The sequence below is a fragment of the Dermacentor variabilis genome, chromosome 6, assembly GCF_050947875.1.
Source record: "Dermacentor variabilis isolate Ectoservices chromosome 6, ASM5094787v1, whole genome shotgun sequence".
In the NCBI taxonomy this organism is placed as follows: Eukaryota; Metazoa; Arthropoda; class Arachnida; order Ixodida; family Ixodidae; genus Dermacentor; species Dermacentor variabilis.
In genome coordinates this window covers 109,881-127,147 of record NC_134573.1, presented here as the reverse complement: position 1 = coordinate 127,147, position 17,267 = coordinate 109,881, and the positions used below count along the sequence as shown (strand labels likewise).

The window sequence follows — 17,267 nt, the reverse complement described above, 5'->3', positions numbered from 1 at the left end:
GTCGATGACAGAGCAATGGTTAAGTCCAGAAAATAGGTTGTGGGTAAAGGAGAGGAGTTGTGTTTCGCACGAATAAGTTTTCCTGAAGCTGTGTTGATGCATATGAAAGAAGGAGCTTTCTTCGTGAAAAGTGATTAAGATGACGTGGCTCCAATAATTTACAAGGTATGCTTGTCAAGGAAATTGGCCTATGGTAGCCAGGAGAGTGTACATTACCTACCTTATGCAAGGGAACCACTTTCCCTACTTTCCAATCACTCGGAAGTTCACAAATATCTAGTGACTGCGGAAAAAATTATCTACAACATTAGGGAATAATAAGTTTTAGTATTTTTCAAGAAATTTGGATTGATAGCATCTTTGCCTGGTGAAGAAAGTTTTATTTTTGTATTGACATGTGAATTCCAATAGAGTCAGTAATGAAATCCATTAGAGAAAAATCATATTGAGCAAGTATGGGAAGTGAGGTCAGTTCAGTATCATTAAACGAAGATGAAAATATGTCGTTTAACAGAGAAGAGCAGTTTGGTCTTGAAACGGTTGCACCGTCTTCACCAATGAGCTCAGCTGCTGTGTTGCTATGGCCCTTCACCACCTTCCAGAATTTGTGTAGATTTCTAACAAGAAAAAAGTGTTGTTTTAAAGACTAAACCTAAGTAAATAAAGTTACTGAGTGCTTTTTAACTTTGTCCAGTTGTCAATGGTGCACAAGTGGTAGCTGTTTGAACAATAATAGAAAAAGCTGATAACTGAGAGTTAATGCTGTCAAAATCTACTGTATTGCAGCAGCAGATGTACTTATAAGAGCAGACTACCTGTTATATCGTGATCAGATAGCCCGGCTTGATGAATTATGTCGTAGCACACATCAGGGTTATTGGTAAGGGGTGTGCAAATATTACATTTTTTAATATTCGTATTTGATTTGCAAAAACACATATTCGAAAATGTGGGATTTTTCAGTTGGATACGAATATTCGAATCAAATCGAATATATTGCTGGCAGCGCGGGAGCAAACACTGTTCTTAGCATTTGTTTCTAATTTAAAAATGTTGGGGCGATTTTGTGCCACTTTTTCGATTTTGTGCTGTTAGCAATATTTCACCTGTAAAGCACACTTAGCCACTAAACGTCTTAACTTTGCGGGAAAGCCAGCCTCCCAGTATGAATGGGCACCGATTTGCAGACACGGACAGCGAGGGTGCACATTCTTTCATTTTTGCAGCACCACCACCAGTTCTGAGCTTACTGCTTGACAGCAAGTGCGATGAGTGACGACTGGCACAAAGTCAAAGGCCTCCTATTTTACGTGCCTTCGATGTAGTATAATAAAGCACAGGCTGGCAAGGACAACCAGTGGGAATTACTAAATTCTCCAAGTTAACATAAGCCAAATGCACAATGCTTTATTATAATGGCTTACGAGTTTAGTTTTTTAACATTGACAATGTAATTGTAATGTTCCAAAATAACAAATAAGTGCATGTGCATATCATTATTCGCTATTCAATTCGATATTTGAAGCTAAGTATTCATATTCAAAACTGCTGCTACAGATTGATGAAAGTGTAGTCAATGTATGCACTGAATTCTCATCGACTACTGGATCAACTAGGCTTCGCTAGTTTCGGTTTCGCAAAGTGCTTGCAACATGGTGGATGACCATACTGGCAGTGTCTCAAAACAAATACAGTAAACTTTCAGTTGTACGAACGTCGGTTTATCGAATATTTCAGAATAACGAACTTTTTAAAAATCCCCGGCAGTTTTCTTATAGATTCTATGCAAAAATGTTTCACTTAAACGAATTTCGGAACAGTCAATATTTCAGTTTAACGAACTCGCTCAGAGGACCAAGGCTTGCACTGCAGTGCACTGCAGGCACAACCGATGCCCGCCCCCATCAAACCGCCACTCCAGCGGCAATGTAACTTCGCTGGCGCTAGAGCGCCCCTGGGGCAAAGTGGCAGCGCCGAAAACGAACGGCAACGAGATCGCCCGCACAATACGAGCAAGCACGTAATCTCGAAGGCCATGAACAAAGTAACATCGCTGACGCTTACAACGCTGCCAGAGCAAAGCGGCGATCTGTCACACCACAAACCACGTGGTGTGTGTTTTTTTCTGACCGGCTAGTCGTGGCATGGTTGTCGTCTCTTTCTTTCCAGTCTCATCGGTTCTGCGTGTGCACACAAACGACCCACGTGGTGTGTTTTTCATTGATATGTACAATTTCCATTTCACACATTTCTAACACTATGGATGCCATGTCTTTTGCTCCATGAATTGCACTTCAAACTTTTGACTCTGTATTCCATGTCTTATGTTAGTCTAGTGAATATTCTTTAGTGAACTTTCAGTTAAGTGAACTATTTCCTTCGGTCCCTTGAAATTCACTCAAGTGAGAGTTCACTGTATAGCTATTTCTGCTTGATTTGGTAGCCGTATTAGCACACAGTCGCGCAGCCGTTGTCTGAATTATCACACGACACACTGTAAGGTTTCTGAGATTTCGGTCATCCTTATGCATTCATTCCATGTGGCTAGTGGCAGTGCTGCAAGGCTGTGTTAATAATCAGGCTTGTCCGAATTATCGGTCGTTGACTGTAGTATGTTGCATAAGTTGTACACCAGGATTCTACAGTGTGACAAATGACTGTGTATAAACCTGAAGTGTAAAATGCGAAGTGCGGGTAAGTGGAAGCATTCACAAGCCTGAAGAAATGTGTAACACGCAGGAGCTAACATGATACAAACAGTGTGAATGTGTTTTTGCCAATGCAAGTGTTCATATATACTAAAATGTAAACATTAATGATAACTGGCCACAGACAAATATAGAAACACTGGTATGGGTTGTGCTTTTGAAGACAAGGACACAGCAAGGCACACAGATAAATGCATAGGCATGTAAAAGAGCTGTGTTTGTCTGCATGTGCCCGTATTTGTTTGTGTCTGGTTATAGTGCATTTCAGAAAAATGGTTTGTTGTCAGAAACTATTGCTCTATGTTACAAAATACTTTAGCTTGTGCATTGTGGTGCTAAATTCTTGTTTCCCATGCACTGAGAGGTGGTGTCAGTGACAGGGCATCCCTCAAACTTCTTCTGTAGCAGTGCACGCAAAATTTGTATTTTCTCAGTTGCAGGCAGTTGTTGCTCTTTGTGCACACTAGGCAGCACAGCGGCGGTAATATTGAATGCTTGACAATTTGTTGTTTGCTACGGAATGCCACATACTAAAAATAAACAATAAAACATTTTTTAAAAAGTGGAAGAGCACAGCTGCTGCAGGGCATGAGCGAGTGCTCCCTGCTGAGTGTCCAAATGTTGTCGAATATGCTTAAGCTTTCTATACAGACAGCAATACCACATCAGAGCTTAGAGAGCGATGGAATCATTATCTAAGACTCGTGCATTCCTCTAGCCATCGCTAACCTCGAGGCAAGCAGTGCCACGCCCTATGCATTCAAATGCTGCTGTGTATCAGGCAAGACTACTTGTCAAGTGCGAACAAGTGCGCTTCTCTTGCTGTTTGGAATGGTGTGTCACCTCCATCATAGTTCAAGCAACCGACCGCGAGCAACCAACTGGCATTTCTTGTAAAAGGCCACCGTTTGTGCCATGGAGTCAATGGGAAAACAAGTGCAATAGAGTGACTACGAATATGTGATAAAGACAATGAAGCCAGTTGGTGAAATGAAGTGGGTGTGGACATGTGCTGCGTAAAGCGTGAGAGAAGAAAAAAGAGGCAAAAGCAGATGAGCTGGCATACTGATGAGGACGAGGAGCAGGGCTGACGCATGCCCAGCTGTGCTCTGGAGACGGGAAGCAGCAGCTTCGGGGACCACGGACTGGAGAGGGGATGTCTGAGAGTTGTCTGGGGACACATCCAGCTCCTGAGCCCCAGCTACGGTGCTGAGGCAGTTCTCCACAGCCCCGCCCCGCTCCAGCCCCATACTTCTGTCACTGGCCACTGCTCGGTGGCACAGAGGCAACCGCTTGGCCAAGAGCGAGTCCTTTGCTGCGCTGGTCGCGACACAGAACAACAACCTCGTCACTTGCAACGTAGGTCGACGCCTATAATGCTGCGAAACCACACAGGCCAACATCGTATGTGGTCCACGTTGGGCCAACATCCGCCAGCCACTTCTGGTGATGGTCGGAACATTCAAGTCCTAGGAACTACTTGTTACTTGGCTGGTCGAACTAGGAGCAGTATATAGCCAATATCTATTTTGGTTTTTATGTAGATAGTTACCTTCAGGAGTTCCTTGTGTGTATAGGGTTTATGGTGTGTCAGGTTGCTTTGACATAATAAATGAGTTCTGCGCCAAAACCACACACACAAGAAAGGAGACAACGCTGGTGCTTATTTTACTTTAGGTGACTTTGCTGTTCGTTCTTCTTCATTGGAATCGTTTCTTGGGATAAATGTTTTTTGATGTCTTCGCATCATGTCTCTGTCTATTTATGTAATGCTGCAATGCCTGGCAGGCTCGCCTATGGAGCTGTGCCAGCCAACTCTCGGACGTCCCCTCTAGTCCGTGGCCCCCGAAGCTGCTGCCTTCCATCTCCAGAGCACAGCTGGACATGCGTCTGCCCTGCTCCTCTTCCACGTCAGCAGTGCCAACTCAGCTGCCTTCCCCTCCTTTTCCTTCATCTTTTCTCACTTCACGTGCTTTACACATCATATGTCCACTCCCCCTTCATCATCTTCACATATTCATAGTCACTCTTTTGCACATGTTTTACCTGTGACAGTGTAGCTAGCGCTTATAGTAGAGTAGCAAGTCCCCTATTACAGCAGGTTTGGTTTTGTCTACATGTTATCACATCAGAGTTGGTTAATAGAAATTCATTTTGACTTGCCCAAGTGAGCTGTCCTTCCTTGCCTCTCTTTTTTTGTTGCAGCAAGAGTTTGAGCGGAGGTGCCGAACTGGTGAGATTGCATACAAGGACAGAATGTTCAAGATGGTCTAGCGGCGGTGTGCTGGACGTGAGGTGATTGTAGCGCAATAAAGCATTTGTTGAGTTGTGGAACTTCATTGCGCACAGTGAAGAGGGTTCCCAGCAGCAAACCTTTTGTCAAAAGGTGTACATATAATGGGCAGTAATTACAGTGAGCCTGAGCCTGAAAAAAAAAACGCCGATCGCAAAGTAGCATTTGGTCAGAATTGAACTGAAACCAATACTCTTGGCCACTGAGCATGTGCTGGTGGGCTAGTTGGTTAAGCATGATTACAAAGACAGCGCAGAATAAAACAGCACACGAAGAAGGGAGACACAAGACAAGCACGTAGGCGCACTAACAACTGAGTGTTTTATTTCTTGACAGTAATATGCATCGCACAAGGAAGGCAATATACAGAATAACTTCTAAGTGTCGCTCTCAAGATAGGCCAGTTCCTTTGTTGAAAGAGAAATTGAGGCTTCACTGATACAATCAACACCATTCTTCTTGATCTCAAGCGCTTCCAATATGTCCCTTGTCAGTTGATCATCAGCTCTGTTCAAAACACTGGTTCTATCAAAATCTGGGATGCACTTGTGAGCCTTACAATGCGCATTTATATGACCGGAGAGCTGGTTTTCCATCTTATATCGATGCTCATGCAATCTGTCATTCAGACATCCGCCCGTTCGGCCTACATATGATGAACCACACGACAAGGGAACTGAATAAACTACTTTCTTTACACATCCGAAATGTTTCTGCCCATGTTTTTTTGCGCACAGCTGTTTGTTTTCCCGATTTCCTGTGTTCACTTTGGCACACATCAAACCAAGACGTTTCGGAGCGGAAAATATAACATGAACACCAGCTCGTTTACCTACTTTTTTGAGATTGTGAGATATGCCGTGAACATATGGAATGATGGCACTCCTGGTTTCAGAAGGGCCTGCTCGATCCTGCCCCTTCCGCGTCATAGTCTCAGAAAATGGGTCATGGCAAAAACAGGTCTCCTTGTTTCTCCAGCAAAATTTGAATAGACTGCCCATTGACGACCCGTTTCGCGTGAAGAATTCTGAAAGCGTCGTAAAATACATCGCACAGAATGAAAACAAATGCTATCCGCCTTCTCTGTTGACATAAAAGACTTGTATTACTTGATACCACAAAATGATTTGATGGAAAGCGTCAATGACTGCATTGATAAATTTGGAGCAGTTGCTTTCCAGAACGCCTCTGGCATAGCAGTAGGTTCCTTTTTTGGAACTGCTGTCCGTACACCTAAAGTCCACGCACATAATATGGAATGATGACGTCTTTCTACAGAAAGAGGGAGTCTGTGTAGGTTCGTGTATAGCCCCTGTTTTAAGTGACATCTTTTTAGCTTCAAAAGACAACCTGTTAAAGCAGTGCATATCGGGGACAAATGTTATGCAGATCTTTAGATTTGTCGATGATTTTTTAGTGTTCTTAGATTGTGACAGTCCAGAATTGGAGACCCAGTCATCATTAGTATCGCCAGAGTTTAAAACAGCCTTGCATCTTCTAACCCTGACCCACGAGCTTCCGGCTGATAACTGTTTAAGATTTTTAGATTTAGAGTTAATTTTTTCATCGTGTCTTGTGTGCTGGCAGTTCAAGCCAAGGGCTAGCAAACCCATCCTATCCTACCATTCAGCTCATTCAAAAGTAATAAAACGAGGCATCATTCAATCATGTTTAACCAATGCACTTAACAAGTCATGTGTGCATCAGCTGCAAAGCAGTTTTCATTGTCAGGTCAGCCGCCTCAATAGGGCAAGTTATCCTCACCATGTGATCGTATCTGTTGCGGAAAAAATGCTCAAACAGCTCAAGCAACCTAGCATTGTAAACCAGGGTCGAGCAGGCCCTTCTGAAACCAGGTGTGCCATCATTCCATATGTTCACGGCATATCTCACAATCTCAAAAAAGTAGGTAAACGAGCTGGTGTTCGTGTTATATTTCCCGCTGCGAAACGTCTTGGCTTGATGTGTGCCAAAGTGAACGCAGGAAATCGGGAAAACAAACAGGTGTGTGCAAAAAAACATGGGCAGAAACATGTCGGATGTGTAAAGAAAGTAGTTCATTCGGTTCCCTTGTCGTGTGGTTCATCATATGTAGGCCAAACGGGCAGATGTCTGAATGACAGATTGCATGAGCATCGATATAAGATGGAAAACCAGCTCTCCGGTCACATAAGTGCGCATTGTAAGGCTCACAAGTGCATCCCAGATTTTGATAGAACCAGTGTTCTGAACAGAGCTGATGATCAACTGACAAGGGATATATTGGAAGCGCTTGAGATCAAGAAGCGTGGTGTTGACTGTATCCGTGAAGCCTCAGTTTCTCTTTCGACAAAGGAACTGGCGCATTTTGAGAGCGACACTTAGAAGTTATTTTGTATCTTGGCTTCCTTGTGCGATGCAGATGACTGCCCTGTTTATTCTTGTTGTTTTGATCCTTGACAGTAGCTATATATTACTATGTCAAGAAATAAAACACTCGGTTGTTAGTGCGCCTACGTGCTTGTCTCGTGTCTCCCTTCTTCGTGTGTTGTTTTATTCGGCGCCGTCTTTGTAATAATACTCTTGGAATGTGTCTGCATGCACATTGAACCTAGAAGATTATCTGTTAACCAATTCAAAAAAAAACAATTCAAGCATATTGTAACGTAGTAGTGATCGTAAAGAACACAGTAGCAATAATGTGAATGACAAAACTAACTTTTATTGGGCGAACCTGTTCCCACAACAACAGGCTACACTTAAAGCACAATGTTAGCGACGAACACAGTTGGCGATCGTCGAAAAGTGACGTGCCGGTGAAGTGCATCGGCTTTTATACACCAGCCATCGAACATTTCAGAAAAAGTTATGCACCATTCGCGTCACGCATACATGTAGTCCAGGTTACGCAATGTTTGGTGACAACAAACGGCAGATGGAACCATCGATAACACTCCAGAAACTTGCAATACATGCAGGCGCTTCCTGCGCTGAGCAATAACATTTGTTAAACGGTGAAAAGTGCTCACCCGAAAAAGGTAAACAAGTCCAAGTGCCAATGCCCCCCTCTCAAAAAGCATCGTCTCGATGCTACAAACATAACAGGCGAGCGAAACAAAAAATACACTTATCAAAGAAACAAAGTCCAAAGCAGCGCAGTCCAAAAAAAAAAGAAAGTCCAAAGGTCAGCTACGCAAAGTCCCAAAGTTCATTAGCGCTGGTAGAACGGCTTAAGCCGCACAACATGGACTATTTCAGGTTGTGAGCGGCGCCGCTGTGATAGCGACGTGCCGGCTGGTACGACCTCATAGTCGAGTGCGCTAATGCGGCGGATGATCTTGTAAGGTCCGAAATAGCGACATAAAAGCCTCTCGCAAAGTCCTCGTCGGCGTATTGGGGCCCAAACACGGTCGCCAGGCTGGTACTCAACGTAGCATCCTCGAAAGTTGTAGTGTCGGCTGTCTGCCCTCTGCTGGTTCTTGATCTGCATGCGGGCGAGTTGTCAGGCGTCTTCGGCATGCTGGAGATAGTGCTGTAATGCGGTTAACAACAACCGACGCAGTTGGTGCAAGCACTAGAATGGTTTATTGAAGATAGCGTGGCTGCTTTTATCCTGTACAAATCAGCAAGTGCATGCGCACTTCGTGGTGCAATAGACGGGCTTGCGTTGACGTGATACGGCACTTCTTCTCCCTTGGAAGCCTAGCCTGTCCGGTGGTCTCTTTGTGCGTGTAGAGCACCTAGGAAGTCATAAGCCCGCTGTTACACTTGAGGTTGCTTCACTGGAAGCCTGGGATGTACAAAGTGCCTGCCGTGGTTGCTCAGTGGCTATGGTGTTGGGCTGCTGAGCACGAGGTCACGGGATCGAATCCCGGCCACGGCGTCCGCATTTCGATGGGGGCGAAATGCGAGAACACCCGTGTGCTTAGATTTAGGTGCACGTTAAAGAACCCCAGGTGGTCAAAATTTCCGGAGTCCTCCACTACGGCGTGCCTCATAATCAGAAAGTGGTTTTGGCACTTAAAACCCCCCTTTTTTTTTTATGTACACGTCTAACGATGGTTCAGCGTCTTCCACTGCAGAGGGTTGATTACTCTCTGTGACTTGGTTGTCTCTGGGCTGAGTTGCATAGAATTCTTGCTTTACTTTATCCGCTGCGAGTCGTGGCCGCACTTGGTCCACGTGACGGCGCTGCACCCCTCCTGTGGTGTCCACCGTGACCATACGCCTACCTCTTGTTGACGTCACCGTGCCGGGTAACCATCTCTGGCAAGCGTGATTGTACTGCCGCGACCAAGCAGGCACTCCCGGTGAAAAGACGTAACAACGGTGCCGGAGGTCTGCTCACCGTGGGATACCGTGCCACCTCTTCATCTGGAAAATGTGCACTTAGGCGGGTCCTGGGTTGAAAACCCAGCAACATCTCGGCTTGCGACTTGCCATCTCGAGTCGGTGTTGCCCTGTAGCATAGCAAGAACTTGGAAATACGATTGAGCAGACTTCCATCCTTATTTTTCTTGATGCCTTTCTTAATAGTGCGCACTGCATGCTCTGCCAATCCATTTGACTGTGGATAGTATGGAGCGGAGGTAACATGACACACATGGTTAGCTTTGAAAAATCTTTCAGTCACTGAACTGCTAAATTGTGGCCCATTGTCGGGAACGACTGTATGGGGCAAACCAAAACGTGCGAAGATCCCTCGCAGTACTTCGACTGTAGTTTCTGCACTTGCTGTCTTAAGGGGTACTGCCTCTATCCATTTCATTTCCGCATCTACCACCACCAAGATCATGTGACCTTCCACTGGCCCTGCATAGTCAGTATGCAGGTGAGACCAACGTTTGTTGGTTTTCGGCCAGCTTGAAGGGACCGGTACCGCTGGCATGGCCCAACATTGCACGCATTGCTGGCATCTTTGTACCAGCTTGTCTATGTCGTGGTCCAATCCGGGGTACAAAAACATCGTATGGGCCAGGCGCTTCATTGCAGTCATGCCTGGGTGGGTGTTGTGAAGTTCTCTCAGAATAAGTGCCCACACGGTCTCGGGCAGAACTACGCAATGACCCCAGTATATTAGTCCTTTACCCACAGTGAGCTCGTATCTGCGGGTGAAGTACAGCTGAAAACACTGTTGCTCCGGCCCCAGCTGGTTTGGCCAACCACGAAGGATCCACATCTTCACCTGTCGGAGAAGCGTGTCCTCGCTCGTGCTGTCTGCCAACTGCTGTGCGCTAAGAGAAAAATCTGTCAAAACTTGCACATGTAGCACATATTTGACGGGATCATCTTCACCAGGGTGCCCTTGCTCCTGCAGCGGCAAACGGCTCAAAGCATCGGCATTCGCATGCAATGGTCCTTTCCAGAATTCTATGTCATACTGATACGCTGATAAAAGGAGCGCCCAACGCTGTATCCTGGCCGCCACCATCTGCGGAATTGGTTTCTCGGGATGGAACAGCCCTATGAACGGCTTGTGATCCGTTATCAAACAAAATTTATTACCGAAAAGATAGTCTCTGAACCTTGTCAGACCGAAAACTAGGGCGAGCGCTTCCTTTTCCAGTTGCAAGTAATTTCGCTCCGCCGGCGTCAAGGTTCTAGAGCGAAAAGCTATCGGATAGTCTTCGCCCTTGATGCGGTGGGACAGCACTGCGCCCAAGCCGACCGATCAGGCATCGCATTCCAGTCGAAGGGGTTTTCACGGGTCATAGTGGACCAGAAATTTAGCCTTGCCTAAGGCACTCTTTGCTTCTCTAAATACACTGACCCATTGCCACAACATCCCCTTTGCCAGCAAGCGATATAAGGGAGCCAGCGTCGTTGACAAGTTGGGCAAGAAATTAGCATAAGAAGTAACCAAGCCCAAGAAAGATTTCAGCTGGCTTACCGATGTTGGCTTCGGCGTGGCCAGTACTGCCTCGAGGTTATCTTGCAGAGGATGAAGACCTTTGGCATAGATTCGGTGCCCCAGAAACAACACTTCATCATCATCAGCAGCAGCCTGGTTACGCCCACTGCAGGGCAAAGGCCTCTCCCATACTTCTCCAACTACCCCGGTCATGTACTAATTGTGGCCATGTTGTTCCTGTGAATTTCTTAATCTCATCCGCCCACCTAACTTTCTGCCACCCTCTGCTACGCTTCCCTTCCCTTGGAATCCAGTCCGTAACTCTTAATGACCATCGGTTATCTTCCCTCCTCATTACGTGTCCTGCCCATGCCCATTTCTTTTTCTTGATTTCAACTAAGATATCATTAACTCGCGTTTGTTCCCTCACCCAATCTGCTCTTTTTTTACCCCTTAATGTTACACCTACCATTCTTCTTTCCATAGCTTGTTGCGTTGTCCTCAATTTAAGTAGAACCCTTTTCGTAAGCCCCGTACGTGAGTACTGGTATGACACAGCTGTTATAAACTTTTCTCTTGAGGGATAATGGCAACTTGCTGTTCATGATCTGAGAATGCCTGCCAAACGCACCCCAGCCCATTCTTATTCTTCTCATTATTTCAGTCTCATGATCTGGATCCGCAGTCACTACCTGTCCTAAGTAGATGTACTGCCTTACCACTTCCAGTGCCTCACTACCTATCGTAGATTGCTGTTCTCTTCCGAGACAGTTAAACATTACTTGAGTTTTCTGCAGTTTAATTTTTAGACCCACCCTTCGGCTTTGCCTCTCAAGGTCAGTGAGCATGCATTGAAATTGGTCCCCTGAGTTACTAAGCAAGGCAATATCATCAGCGAATCACAAGTTACTAAGGTATTCTCCATTAACTCTTATCCCCAATTCTTCCCAATCCAAGTCTCTGAATACCTCCTGTAAACACGCTGTGAATAGCATTGGAGAGATTGTATCTCCCTGCCTGACGCCTTTCTTTATTAGGATTTTGTTGCTTTCTTTATAGAGGACTACGGTGGCTGTGGAGCCGCTATAGATATCTTTCAGTATTTTTACATATGGCTCGTCTACACCCTGATTCCGCAATGCCTCCATGACTGCTGAGGTTTCGACTGAATCAAACGCTTTCTCGTAATCAGTGAAAGCTATATACAAAGGTTGGTTATATTCCGCACATTTTTCTATCCCCTGATTGATAGTGTGAATATGGTCTATTGTTGAGTAGCCTTTACGGAATCCTGCCTGGTCCTTTGATTGACGGAAGTCTAAGGTGTTCCTGATTCTATTTGCAATTACCTTAGTAAATACTGTGTAGGCAACGGACAGTAAGCTGATCGGTCTATAATTTTTCAAGTCTTTGGCGTCCCCTTTCTTATGGATTAGGATTATATTAGCGTTTTTCCAAGATTCCGGTACGCTCGAAGTCATGAGGCATTGCGTATACAGGGTGGCCAGTTTCTCTAGAACAATCTGCCCACCATCCTTCAACAAATCTGTTGTTACCTGATCCTCCCCAGCTGCCTTCCCCCTTTGCATAGCTCCCAAGGCTTTCTTTACTTCTTCCGGCGTTACCTGTGGGATTTCGAATTCCTCTAGACTATTCTCTCTTCCATTATCGTCGTGGGTGCCACTGGTACTGTATAAATCTCTATAGAACTCCTCAGCCACTTGAACTATCTCATCCATATTAGTAATGATATTGCCGGCTTTGTCTCTTAACGCATACATCTGATTCTTGCGAATTCCTAGTTTCTTCTTCACTGCTTTTAGGCTTCCTCCGTTTCTGAGAGCATGTTCAATTCTATCCATATTATACTTTCTTATGTCAGCGGTCTTACGCTTGTTGATTAACTTCGAAAGTTCTGCCAGTTCTGTTCTAGCTGTAGGGTTAGAGGCTTTCATACATTGGTGTTTCTTGAGATCTTTCGTCTCCTGCGATAGCTTACTGGTATCCTGTGCATCCCTAAACCTGCACTTGGCTTTGTTCAACTTCAAGTTGTGTTCACGAAGCCGCTGAAACACCTGCCGCAGTACCAATGTGTCGTTTTCGTTCTCGGCCATAATGATGTCGTTGAGGTACACTTGAACATTCGGCAAACCTTGCAAAATCGATTCCATGCGTCGCTGGAACAAGGCGGGGGCTGAAGCAATTTCGAATGCTAGGCGATTGTAGCAGTAAAGGACCTGGTGTGTGTTGAGTACCGCCGTTTTTCTAGCTTCGTCGTCCAGCGGCAGCTGACTGTGCGTGTTGCGTAGGCCTAGAGTGCTGAAGACTTCGCCTCCAGAAAGCGCCGCAAATATGTCTTCAACTTTGGGCAGGGGATACTGTTCCAAGTGTGATGCCGGGTTAACTGTTAACTCGAAGTCGCCGCACAATCGTATATCGCCATTCTTTTGTGCTATCGGAACCACCAGTGTCGCTCAATCTGAAGCACTCCCCGTCTTGTACAAGATGGTCGATCTCGGCTGAAACTTTGGAGCGCATGGCATAAGGCACTGTACATGCCTTACAGAAGTGTGGGCGGGCTCCTTCTTTGAGGTGTAATTGCACAGGGGGCCCTTGCAACAGCCAAGCTTGTTGTCGAAAAGATCCAAAAATTCATCGAGCAGAGGCATCATCTTATCACTAACAACATTTACACCTGAGTTGGTTCTAGTGTCTCAGAAGGACACACCCACCTTACGGAAGGCCTCTATTGTGTTCCGGCCGCAGAGCAGCGGTCCGTTACATGCCACCACGATTAGCGTGCTGGTCACAACAGTCTATCCAGACTGAACCCTCATGGTTGTCTCGCCGACAGCTGGCAATGGCCCGAGGAAGCATGTTAAGCGGAGCGACGTTTTTTCCAGTGCCGGCCACCATTTGCGATGTTTTTTAAATATGTTCTTCGGTATGAGGCTGACCGTAGAACACGTGTCTAGAATCATTCGCAATTTCCGGCCCTGCCATGTCAACTGTTCCTCGAGAGGCTTCAACGTAGCTCTGTCGGCAAAGCTGTGAGCGACAAGAGCAAGCAACATTTCTTCGCTCTCTCCTTCCATTTCCTCAACGGCAAAGGCACCACGTTCCCGAGGGCGGCCACTGCTGCAAACCTTCGCCAGATGATCTTTCCTGCCGCAATGGTGGCACTTGGTGTTTCGATGACGGCACATGCGTGTTGCGTGGGGGCCGTCACAACGCTCACATGAATGGTTGTTCTTTGCAGTGTTCCACTTCATCCATGGGGGCCGTCGCAACGCTCACATGAATGGTTGTTCTTTGCAGTGTTCCACTTCATCCAGACTTCATAACAGATATAACACCGTCCTTGGACATCTCGTTGACGAGAATGGAGTCCAACCGGACCCAGGCAAGATCCATGCTGTTACACACTTCCCTGTTCCGAAGTGTGCCAAGGATGTGCGCAGCTTCATTGGCCTTTGTTCGTACTTCCGCCGTTTCGGGAAAAATTTCGCGGCCATAACACAACCACTAACCGAGATCTTGAAAAAAGACGCCCCTTATGGGTGGGGCGATAACGAGGCCTCTGCATTTTCACATCTAATTGACCTTCTCACAACGCCTCTCGTTCTGGCCCATTTCGATCCTTCTGCACCTTCCGAAGTCCGTACTGATGCCAGTGGTCACGGAATTGTCGCAGTACTGGCACAACACTAGGGCGGCAACGACCGTGTTATCGCTTACGGCAGCACGCTCCTCTCACCCTCGGAGCGCAACTATTCCATCACTGAGCCTGAGTCTCTGGCCCTAGTTAGGGTGGTTGCGAAGTTCCGCCGACCCTTTTCCGTTGTCACAGACCATCACGCGCTTTGTTGGTTATGCTCACTGAAAGATCCTACAGGAAGACTTGACTTGCACCTCCAAGGATATTCGTATTCTCTCACCTACAAATCTGGCCGACTGCACAAGGACGCTGACTGCCTGTCATGCTACCCAGTAGACGAGCCTGACGACGCCTATAGTAGTACCGTCAACGGCATTTTCTCTGTGTCTGCCTTCGCTACCATCGCCGATGAGCAGTATCGAGACCTATCGCTGCGAGCACTCTTCGAGCATCTGCGCTCTACACCTACCGACGCATCTGTTTGCCGATAAGTCCTCCAGGGCGGCATTCTGTACTGAAGGAACTTCCTCCCTGGCAAATCTGATCTTGTTGTGCCAAAACATCTACGACAGACTGCTCTTCGGAATGCATAATTTACCCATTGCAGGACATCTTGAGTAACTTGCACGTATGAACACGTTCGCCGCCGCTTCTATTGGCCTGGTCTCGCTCGCTCCGTCCGACGCTATGTTGGTGCCTGTGATCCCTGCCAGCATTGGAAAACACCTCAAGTGCTTCCTGCCAGTCATCTTCAGCCGATCACTGTGGAACCGTTCTTTCGTGCTGGATTAGACCTCCTCGGTCTCCTTCCCACGTCATCCTATGGGAACAAATGAGTAGCCGTCGCAACTGATTACGCCACCCGATACAATATCATGCGGGCTCTCCGTACCAGTTGCGCCACTGATGTTGCGGACTTTCTCTTGCCTGACATTATCTTGCTTCATGGGGCCCCGCGACAGCTGCTTACTGACCGTGGTCGTAACTTCCTCTCGAAAGTTATCGCCGACATTGTGCGTTCCTGCTCTACTCAACACAAGCTGACTACCTCATACCATCCTCAAACCAATGGCCTGACAGAGTGGTTAAACCGTACTCTTACTGATATGCTGTCCAAGTACGTTTCCAAGGACCACCACGACTGGGACATTGCCCTTCCTTATGTCACATTTGCATGTAATTCTTCTTGGCACGACACCGCCGGATTTTCTCCATTTTATCTACTGTACGGTCACCTTGCCCCTTGTTGACACGGCACTTCCTCCTGCTGCGATCTCAACAAGCAAGTTCGCGCGCGACGCCATCGCCCTTGCCGACCATGCGCACCAGCTTGCCCGTACTCGACTAACGGCCTCGCAAACCACTCAGCAGCATCAGTACAACGCTTGCCACCGTGACACACAGTTTTCGCCTGGTGTGCTCCTGCGTGCCCTCTCATCACGTCGGACTTTTAGAAAAGCTCCTTTCGCGATACGCAGGGCCCTACCGCGTGCTGCGCCAGGTGATGCCTGTGATGTACGAAATTGCTGCTGTAAGCTCAACCTTGTCCTCTGCTCTGGCATCTAGTGATGTTGTGCACGTCAGTAGGCTAAGGCCTACGGCACTGCTTCTGAGTCCGGACTTTAGTCACTCCGGGACGGCGCTTTTGCCACCGGGGGTAGTGCTACGGAACAGTATTTGCGATGACGAAGAGGCGAGCAGTGTGAAGACGACAACGATTAGAGGCTAGCGCGGGCTGTTGCCTCTTGGCCAATGCGGTGTATTTCCTTGTAAATATACTTGTATATAGCTTTTTGTCTGCGTCTTCCTACGTAACAATATGACAGCCCTTTAGCCCCCATAAGAGAGCCGACTTCAATGCCAGGGTAGGCAAGAAGCAGGCTGGAGACAAGGCAGTGGGGGAATATGGCATAGGGTCGAAGAATAGCAGGGGAGAGTTATTACTAGAGTTTGCAGAACAGAATAATATGCGGATAATGAATACCTTCTTCTGCAAGCGGGATAGCCGAAAGTGGACGTGGAGGAGCCCGAATGGTGAGACTAGAAATGAAATCGACTTCATACTCTGCGCGAACCCTGGCATCATACAAGATGTAGACGTGCTCGGCAAGGTGCACTGCAGTGACCATAGGATGATAAGAACTCGAATTAGAATATCATTACTAATATGGATGAGATAGTTCAAGTGGCTGAGGAGTTCTATAGAGATTTATACAATACCAGTGGCACCCACGATGATAATGGAAGAGAGAAAAAGGAATTTGAAATCCCACAAGTAACGCTAGAAGAAGTAAGGAAAGCCTTGGGGGCTATGCAAAGGGGGAAGGCAGCTGGGGAGGATCAGGTAACAGCAGATTTGTTATAGGATGGTGGGCTGATTGTTCTAGAGATACTGGCGACCCTGTATGCGCAATGTCTCATGACCTCGAGCGTACCGGAATCTTGGAAGAACGCTAACATAATCCTAATCCATAAGAATGGGGACGCCAAAGACTTGAAAAATTGTAGACAGATCAGCTTACTGTCCGTTGCCTACGAAATATTTACTAAGGTAATTGCAAATAGAATCGGGAAGACCTTAGACTTCTGTCAACAAAAGGACCAGGCAGGATTCCGTAAAGGCTACTCAACAATAGACCATATTCACACTATCAATCAGGTGATAGAAAAATGTTCGTAATATAACCAACCTTTGTATATAGCTTTCACTGATTACGAGAAAGCGTTTGATTCAGTCGAAACCTCAGCAGTCATGGAGGCATTGCGGAATCAAGGTGT

At 46.6% G+C, this 17,267-nt stretch overlaps 1 protein-coding gene across 1 annotated transcript in view; it reads left to right on the top strand.

The window, feature by feature from the left end:
- LOC142584564 (NADH dehydrogenase [ubiquinone] 1 beta subcomplex subunit 4-like) overlaps positions 1 to 5,042 on the top strand; it is a 42,706-nt gene extending 37,664 nt beyond the window's left edge. Inside the window, exon 3 of the mRNA XM_075694666.1 lies at positions 4,914 to 5,042. Within this exon, the coding sequence (XP_075550781.1) occupies positions 4,914 to 4,982 (69 nt within the window). The 3' untranslated portion in view covers positions 4,983 to 5,042. The remainder of the gene's footprint in view (positions 1 to 4,913) is intronic.
- The last annotated feature ends 12,225 nt before the right edge of the window (positions 5,043 to 17,267 follow it).